Here is a 9,725-nt window from a genome sequence, read left to right as displayed (position 1 = left end):
AGCAAGTTTTCTTGGAAGGCAAACTTATTAAGTGCTTCCAGTTTCTTAATGATTTCCACTTAAATTAAGGCACATTCACATTAGAAATAAGCACAATAAAATCAATTAAGAAATGTGTTATTTTTGAAAATGCAAACACTTAATGTATATAATATGAAAATATAAGCAATATTAATAAAATACTGATAATAGACTCTATTATATTTAAAATGGAAATGAGTCCAAAATAAAATCTTGGCTTCAACATGCCAATCATTAAGCTTGTTCATGCACTTCAAATCTTAAAATAGTCATAATTTAGAATCAGAGTGATGCGTGTGTTTAAGTGTGTGTATGTGTGTGTTTCTTATCACTTTCATTTATTGACCTGTTTCTAAAGATTTTTGGCATATGAACACTAAAACAACCATTGTATTCTCAGGAGAAAGAGGTAAAATCTCACCTATGCCTCGTTTTACAGTAAAGAATTATAAGACATCAGGCAAATGGAAAAACAAAAGACTGTACTTTTGTTTTCTGTTTCATTTTTCAACCTTGTTTAAATAGAGGCTACTAATACATCAAAGTGTATGCATTCAACTTGGCAAGTGACAGATCATCATTGTCCATCTGAAACACAGAAGCCTTGAATTCTGATTCTGTCTCTTCATTGACTATTGACCTCAAAAACATCATTTCCCCGAGATGTTTTTCCTCTTGCATGAAAACAAAACATTGCCTTTAGCCTTATCTAACTTACATGCTTATTTCAAGGATAAAATAAGTTAAAGGATGTGAAATCAACTTATGAATGATTAGAACGCTATTCAAATATAAGTGATTGTGATTATAATACACAGAATAGGAGAGGCTGACTTTCTCATTCTCATTTATTTATGGTAGCAAGAATAGTAATTATTATATGATGATGGCAGCGGACCTCTCAATTCTGTAGATCTATTTACTAAATTAATAAGAATAAGCGTGGGTTTGAAGTGACACAGATGACCCAGGTTACCACTATGTGATTTCAAATGTGATCATATAATTTTTTGTAAGGTTCAAAGTTTAGCCTAAGAGTCAAATGACATAATGTATGTGAAATCTTAAGAAAACTACCAATGTAACTACACTGTTACCTACATTAGTGTTAATAATATACTCATTATCATAAATAGTAGGTCTAGTGAATGATATCTTAGAGTTGATTAATGAATTCCTTAAGTTTATAACTCTATAATTATTAAAAATAAATGAATACTTTCATTTGCATGCCAACATATATGATAAAATTCTATATATAACTCTATCCATGTCTTTCCTAAAATTCAGTGACATATCACCAATTTGTAAAAATAATTTATAAGATTACAATATAAGAGCTATGTGAAAATAAATATTTCTATTCCTATGGTAAAAAAATTTTAAAGCAGTGAATCACCAAAAAAAAAGCAAAAACAACACAAAAATAAAAAGAAAATGTTACGTAACATTTTTACCCATACTAACAGAGACTTGAAATAAATGAGTTTTAAAGTAAAGCATGAACAGAATATTTGCTCCTACTTCCATTTATCTTGCTGAAGAAAGATAGCAATTATTTAAAATTTTCAAATTTTAAAAATTTAAAGTATAAGACAAATGCCTAACAAACATACAAAAACATGACTAATTTTATTTGGAACTAAAGAAATGAAAATTAAAGTAAGATACCCTATATAATCTATAAAGCTGTCAGAGATTAAAAGACCCAATGTTACAGTTGGTTTGGAAAAACTTTCCTTTACTGTCTCTATGAATATAAATTCATAAAACTTTTGTAGAGGGAAATTTGGCAGTATTTGTTAAAATTTAAAATGTCAAAACCTTTGACCCAGCAATCTAATTCTAGAAATTTACACAAATGACCAAAGATAGTCACAACTGCAGCACAATATCTGTACTAGTGAGAAACTAGGAGGAGAAAGTAAATATCATTAAAAAGATAATCTAGTAGGATGCTGATTAAACAAGTTATGGCTCATCTAGATATAGAATTTTATGCAATCATTAAAAAAAGAAGTAGACATAAGTAGTAACATAGAAAGATGTTTATAATATAATGGTTTAGTTGAAGCAAGATATATGAGCTCATTTACATAAAAACACTCCATACGTCAAAAAATTCCTACCCCCAAGTGAACTGGAATATCTAATACTTTATTAGCATTGAGATCACACACTTCATTAAACTAGTATTAGTTACTTTAAATGTTTATATCCTTTTACTTGAACTTATCCGAAGATATATGTACAATTGTATATGAAGATAATCATAACAGCATTTTTAAAAACTGTATCAAAACACCAAAACCCATCTTAATGTTCAAGAATAAGGGAATGTTTAAATAATGTATGAGGCATAAACATAATGAAATAGTATGAAGACATTAAACATTATGTTTCTGAAGATATTTAATGGCAAGAAATGCTTAAGATATAATTGCAAATAAAAAATGTTAAGTGAAAAATATACTTAAATAGTCTATGGTAAACAACTGGATCCCAATTTTATTTAACCCAAAAAGAAACATTTAACCAGTGGTAATTTCTGGGTAGAAGTTTTTGTATTTCCTAGGATATCCTTTTAAAAAATTAATTACTTTTTTTTTTTTAGAGACGGGGGTCTTGCTGTATTGTCCAGGCTGGGGTGCGGTGATGCCATTATAGTTCACTGCAGCACTGAACTCCTGGGTTCCAGTGATCTTACGCTCCTCACCTCCCATAGGCACTTGCTACCATGCTCAGCTAATTATTTTACTTTGTTAGAGATGGGGTCTCACTATGTTGCCCAGGCTGGTCTCAAACTCCTGGACTCAACTGATCCTCCTGCCTCAGCCTCCCAAATAGCTGGGATAACAGGTGCAAGCCAGCATGCCTGGCCTGTATTTACCACATTTTCTAATGTGAGCATATATTAACTGCATAATAAAAGTATTTATTTTAAAAGATGTCATTCATTATATAATAATATAGAAAAACAATACTGAGTCAGGTGAATGTTAATCTTTTCAGGAATAAATATCACAGATACAGAATGAATCTTTATATATTTCTAAGGTCAAATTTTAGGCCTTTGTATTTCTCTTTCTCTTTTTTTGTTTTTGAGATGGAGTCTCGCTCTTGTTGCCCAGGCTGGAGTGAAATGGCATGATCTCAGCTCACTGCAACCTCTGCCTCCCGGATTCAAGCGATTCTCCTGCCTCAGCCTCCCAAGTAGCTGGGATTACAAACATGCACCACCACGCCTGGCTAATTTTGTATTTTTAGTAGAGATGGGGTTTCTCCATGTTGGTCAGACTGGTGTCGAACTCCTGACCTCAGGTGATCCGCCCACCTCAGCCTTCTGTTAAAATATAATAACCTTGAAATCATGTGAACAACTAAGGAGAATGTTCATAACAAGTAGTTTCTGATATCATTTGAGAAATGCAAATTCAACTTTTCCAATAAAATTCACGTTTGTTCAGCAGATATTTATTGTGTTCCTACTCTGTGGCAGGGTCTTGGTTCAGACAAGACAGACAAAATTTGGTTTCAAAAAAGTTCACCTTCTATTAGGTGAGACAGTTAGTAAATACACAAGTAGATAATAAATATAAAGTTAAGGAGTAAGAGAACCTATAAATCAGGGCCAGAGATTGGAGAGTGATGAGGGCAGGCATTTTAAGTTGGCGTATCTAGAATATTCTTTCTGAGGAGGTGATAACTGAGCAGAAACTAGATTGAAGTGAGGAAATGAACACAGGTGAAGAGTTTTCCTGGCAGAAAAGAGAGCAAATGAAAGAGCTTGAGACAGAACTGTTTGCTGTGTTCAAAGAGTAGCCAGGAGGCTAACATGGTAGAAAGGCAGTGAGCAAAGAGAAGAATACGTGATAGGGTCTGGATAACTCTAGTGGCTGGACTGCGTAGGGTCTAGTAGGCCATGATAAGGCCTTTGGATTTCATTCTGAGTGTTTTGGAAACTTTTGGATGGTTAGGCAATCACCTTATTTCAGCATAAAATGCATATGTAATACTAAATTCTGTTGGAAGTTTTAAAAAAAAATTTATTGACCCTCAATTATAATACCTAGTTATTTAAAAAATACTGACATGTATGTCATGAAATTATTGTCATATGTTTAGAAAAGAATCAGTTGAATTGTATCATTAACGCTATGTCTACTTTATTCTCTCTGTGTCAGGCCTCTGCTCTACAAGCCAAGTATTAAATGACACAATTAACAGTTTAATTGGAATCCTATTGTCCGATTCAGACTTCTGTAAGATATGTTGTAAAACTGACTCCACTGAATTGTTGCTAAGTTACCATGAATTCAACTCTTTAAGATCAGAGTTGTAAACGTTAATTATTTTATAATGGACAAGAAATATCTTTGTGTATTTATCTTTATAACTCATGGTGTGGAAACTGAAATGTATGTCCTAACATGCAATAGCCAACCTGCCTCTTCTGAGTGTTTGAAGATGTATCACACCCTTCAGGTGAGAACATCACACCTATGATCCTTATGTGAACTCACTCTTTGAAAAGTGCTTACAGTTGATTCAAAAAAGAGTATTACTTTTTGGAAGATTCATATATTGTCCAGTTGTAGGCAAACTAGGCACCCTGTGCCTACTTTCAAGCCAAATATCAAAGCTATACATTCCACTCTTTAAAAATGGGATATCTGAATGACCTTCAGGGTGGCCCTGAAGAATGCTCTCTTCTGTTATCCAAAACACACAAGCTGAGAAATGGCCCATATAACTTCTCCAATTCTGCCCAAGAAAGGCAGTGATTTTTTTTTCTGCCTCCCGGGGAACCACCATTAGTCACTGAAAGCCAGGTTAGGCAAGGAGAGAGCCCCCATTCAGAGCAGAACCTGTTTGTAGCGCTATATGAACTGCTATTGTGATTCTCGGCAAGTTCATTTCTATATTTCTATGCATGTAAATACATACAAAAAATTTTAGAAATTAGGAGATTAAGCATCTGATTTCAGAACATGAAGGGCCTGTGTATGTGACTGCGAAATTTATAATGGCATTTAAAAATTTACAAATTTCTGGCATCTGTAATACCAAAAACATTTAAAAATATTCTAATTCTGCTTCTCTGATAGTTTGTGAATGCAATTTTCATTACTCAATATGTTCTTATGTCTCAGTAAAAAACAGTTCAGATATTAAAGGCTTAAGTTTCTAAGCTATTGACTTTGCCTACCAGCAGGAGGTACGCATCTGCCTGAATGTGCCTTTCCTTCTGGGGCCCTGAACTGTACACCTTCAAGTCTTTTTGAAACGAAAATAATAACCATAATAGTACCTAATAATAACAAGCCAATTATCCTCAACTCAGGGAGGACAGAGGGCAGGCAAGTGATGATCTACTGGGTTTGTATATCTGCAGAGAACAAGAAATACAAGTAAGTAATTTTGTCTCCCTTCAAGATACCTGCGACAGATCTCTGCGGAGATGAAGGCTCCAGGGATGTATTTCTAAAATGACATCAATTAAATATAGAAAAAAAAAAAAAAAAGCAACCACAGGTAGACGTAAGGGCAAGTCTGACACTAGTAACATAAGAAAGCAGTAGGGGGAGAAAAAACACCTTGCTTTTTTGGATGCAGAGGATGGACTCTGCCTTTGGTCATATAAGTTTTGGAACAGCCAGTCAGTGTACAGCTGTCTCATCAATTATTCATGGAGCACATATACCACTTATGTTATTTTCTGGGAATAAACTTGATGAATAAAAAACTCTTGGGCAACTGGGAAAATACCTGAAATCTTTTTTTTTTTGTTTTGTTTTGTTTTTTTTAAGATGGAGTCTTGCTCTGTCGGCCCAGGCTGGAGGGCAGTGGTGCGATCTCTGCTCACTGCAAGCTCCGCCTCCCGGGTTCACACCATTCTCCTACTTCAGCCTCTGGAGTAGCTGGGATTACAGGCATGAGCCACCGTGCCCGGCTGAAATCTTAAAAAATATTCCCAAATTAAATTTTCTAATTCTACCATTACTACAACTGTTGCTGCATCTACCTTGAGAACACTGTGATAACGCATTTCAAATCCTCCTGCTGTATCAAGGGAAAACTTAATTTCTCATCAACACGTTTCTCATGAACACCCAGATCCAAACCTAGCACTGGCTTCGCTGATGCATACTAGTGGGTCACAGAGCCAGACAACACCTTAATAATGTGCTTCTTGAATTATGTGGGCTAAAGGTATTAAATACACGAGAGGCAGGACTGTGGAATTGTACCACTACAAAAACAAAAACGAAACAACAGCAAAAACCTGGCTGGCTTTCTTTCATTGCATTTGACCCTGGGCTTGACACTAGACAGCTATTTTCAAGATGTAAGGATAACTTAACTCTTATGAAACATATAATGTGGATCTATACGTCTACTTCAGTTCAAGAAACAAGAATTTGGACCAAATCAGTTGAGAAAGAAAAAAGTCACTTATAATAAAACCAAAGGAACTATCGTCATAATTAAAAGACCTCTGATTCCATCATTATAACCAACGGTGGTCAAAATAATATGGAAATCCTATAGTCTGGGTTTACTGAGTTCACAAGTACTATTAGTTCCTACATTCTGTTACTTATTCATAGTCTTTCCCTCCTCACAACTAGCTTTGGACTCACCATTGATGTCCAGATGATGACCATAGTGTAGCCACAGCTACAGTCAGGCGTATGTCCTGTGGCTACCACTTTCTGATACGTGCTTGGCTGCACAGAATCTACACTAGAGACTGCCTATACTTTACAGCAGATATTAATCTTAGGGTCAAATCAGTGGGGTCAGCTTTATCCAAAGAAGCTAAAAAATGAACTCTCACCACAAGAACAAATGCCGGAGTTAAAAATATAATTTACCCAACTTATGAAAGAATTCCATCTGCCAATTCCATCTTACACATATGGTAGAGACACTGACCTACAAGGGTCATAAATGCCCGTTTTATTTTGTTTTTGAGATGGAGTCTCGCTCTGTCGCCCAGGCTGGAGTGCAGTGGCGCAATCTCGGCTCACTGCAAGCTCCGCCTCCCAGTTTCACGCCATTCTCCTGCCTCAGCCTCTCCGAGTAGCTGGGACTACAGGCGCCCGCCACCACGCCCGGCTAATTTTTTGTATTTTTAGTAGAGACGGGGTTTCACCGTGTTAGCCAGGATGCTCGATCTCCTGACCTCGTGACCCGCCCGCCTCGGCTTCCCAAAGTCCTGGGATTACAGACGTGAGCCACCGTGCCAGGCCATAAATGCTGTTTTTAATCTTTGTGGCGGAGTTATGGTCAACAGCTCATCCCATCATTTGATATATGTCATGTAATCAGAAAGCCCTTTCCTTCTGGGTGCTTCTATGTCTACAAAAATACACGTTTCTTATCTATACTATTTTAGTCAAAAAGTGATTTATATTATTAATAAGCTATGTTACTGTCTACTAGATTACTGGCGATCATTAGAATCACCAGGAGAGCTTTGTGAAAAAAATCCTGATTATCCTCATTCCTAATCGTTCTCTCTCTTTTTTTTTTTTTTTTGAGACGGAGTCTCGCCCTGTCGCCTAGGCTGGAGTGCAGTGGCGCGATCTCGGCTCACTGCAAGCTCTGCCTTCTGGGTTCACGCCATTCTCCTGCCTTAGCCTCCCGAGTAGCTGGGACTACAGGCGACTGCCACCATGCCCCGCTAATTTTGTTTTTGTATTTTTAGTAGAGACAGGGCTTCGCCGTGTTAGCCAGGATAGTCTCGATCTCCTGACCTCGTGATCCACCCGCCTCAGTCTCCCAAAGTGCTGGGATTACAGGCATGAGCCACCGTGCCCAGCCACTAATCACTATCTCTTAACAACCAAGATTTTGATTTAGTAGGTCTTTAGAGGCACCTAGGATTTGTTTCTTTTTTTTTTTTTACATTAATTCTGATGTGCAGCCAGGTTTGAAAACAGTTATAATTGATAAAATTAAGAAGTTAAATAGATAGTTCTGGGTATGCATCAGAATCAACTGAAGTACTTTTTAAAACATAAATTGCTGGGCCTTACCTCTACAGGTTCTGATATAGGTAGATTTGGAGGAGGTGCTAAGAATTTGCATTTCTAATATGTTTCCAATGATAGTGATGCTACTGGTTTAGGGACCACATTCTGAACATCACTAAACAGAGAACAAAAAGGAGACTAGTGTTAGGCCTCAAGAAAGAAGCCTAAATAATGTATGTTGCAAGAGGGAGGACAGTAGCCCTTTTCTGATTATTGCTGAACACATTATGTAGACTGGAATCTCAGATGTTCCCATCTGAGGACATCTAGGGCTTTGAGCAAGACATTTCTTTTCCTAGCAGAAAGTTTATTTCTCTAAGTTTCCTGGTACATTTCTATGATGTTGTAATCACTGAGTTGGGTTGAAGGTAGTTGTAACAGGGAGTTTCCACAAACTAAAGTCTTTATTCCTTTCTTTTCTTTTGTCACAGAAGCATACACACACACATATACACACATATTTGCAGAATATGAAGAAGAAGGCCTAGGAAAAACCTAGATGATACCTGTAGAAAGACCATTTTAGCAGAAATTGCCTGGCGGCTTTAGGAAAACTGGGTCTTCCTTCATAGGGTTTCAGTGCTTGCATCATCACATTGTCAAGCCACGCAGCCCACTGCTCCAGGGTGCTCTGCTGCTGAAGAGTCATCTTGAAGTCTGTTTCTAGTCTCTGAACCATGTTGTCATCACACTGGCACACCCAGGAAGCCTGCTCCTGAGACAGTAACACAGAAAGCAAAGGAAAAGTTCAATTCAGCATCCTTTCATTGAACGCCAGCACACACACTAGATGCAAGAACAGAAAATTATAATAAAAGCTTCACACAGTTAAATGAATCCAGAAAATAAACAACTACTTGTCAATTGTTAGGGTAACACAATCTTGATCAGTTTTAAGGGATGAATATTTCTCGTTCCTCACTCTGGTACATAGGAAAGTGATGTCACATGTAAGTATCATTTGGTTTTTCTATATTAACTAGTCTGTGTAAAAGATTAAATACATGATTAGTTAAAAAAATAGAAGTCTGAACCTACAGTAGGCAGCGTCTTTCATTCTATTCAGCTTTCATACTGCTTTCAGAAGTTGTCTTTTTGTTCCCCATCAGATAAAACTTTAAAACCAATTTATTTGAGAAGATTTAGGGTAAGTCAGACAGATAAATAGATAAAATTGGCCAAAAGAGGTCCCCTCAAGATTAAAACAGAAACAAACACTGAATGGTACTAGGTAGAAGCATATGCTGCTGTGAGTTTTTTGGATTGGGAACAGAAATCTCAAGGGCTATCAAGGCAAAGCTATGAATGCAAATTAATTCAGAGAAATGAAAACAACAATAACAACAACAACAAAAACTCTTGAGAAAATGTAGACATGCTTCCTGCCAAAAAATGTGATTATTGCAATTTTCCTTCTGGTTCTGGTTGGGAAATGTTTGGTAACAGCAATGAAAATAGGAACTTTTAAGGCTACTTTTCAGTGGTTGCCAGAAGTATTGTGATGTTTCCAGTGCTATGTTGTATTTTAAGATTAAAAAAACCTATTCGCTCAAGGCAAAACATAATTCTTTGGTAATGTAATATTTGACTGGGAATGGGAAGACATAGGTGTTAGGTCCTGAATAAACAAAACTAACCTTAAGCAATTAATTTATGTGGGAC

The 9,725-nt window shown here is 36.4% G+C and overlaps 1 protein-coding gene across 24 annotated transcripts in view; it reads right to left on the bottom strand.

The window, feature by feature from the left end:
- The window catches only part of RFX3 (regulatory factor X3), a 322,024-nt gene that overhangs the window by 31,221 nt on the left and 281,078 nt on the right, over positions 1 to 9,725 (bottom strand). For all 24 annotated transcript variants that reach the window (XR_010113770.1, XR_010113771.1, XM_063609885.1 and 21 more), the window contains one exon: positions 8,570 to 8,778. Coding sequence is in view for 22 of the 24 variants with exons in the window: in XM_063609885.1 (XP_063465955.1) it covers positions 8,570 to 8,778 (209 nt within the window). In the remaining 2 variants the exon portion in view is untranslated. The remainder of the gene's footprint in view (positions 1 to 8,569; positions 8,779 to 9,725) is intronic.

Source organism: Symphalangus syndactylus, chromosome 9, assembly GCF_028878055.3.
Source record: "Symphalangus syndactylus isolate Jambi chromosome 9, NHGRI_mSymSyn1-v2.1_pri, whole genome shotgun sequence".
Taxonomy (NCBI): domain Eukaryota; kingdom Metazoa; phylum Chordata; class Mammalia; order Primates; family Hylobatidae; genus Symphalangus; species Symphalangus syndactylus.
This window is presented reverse-complemented; position numbering and strand designations above follow the sequence as displayed.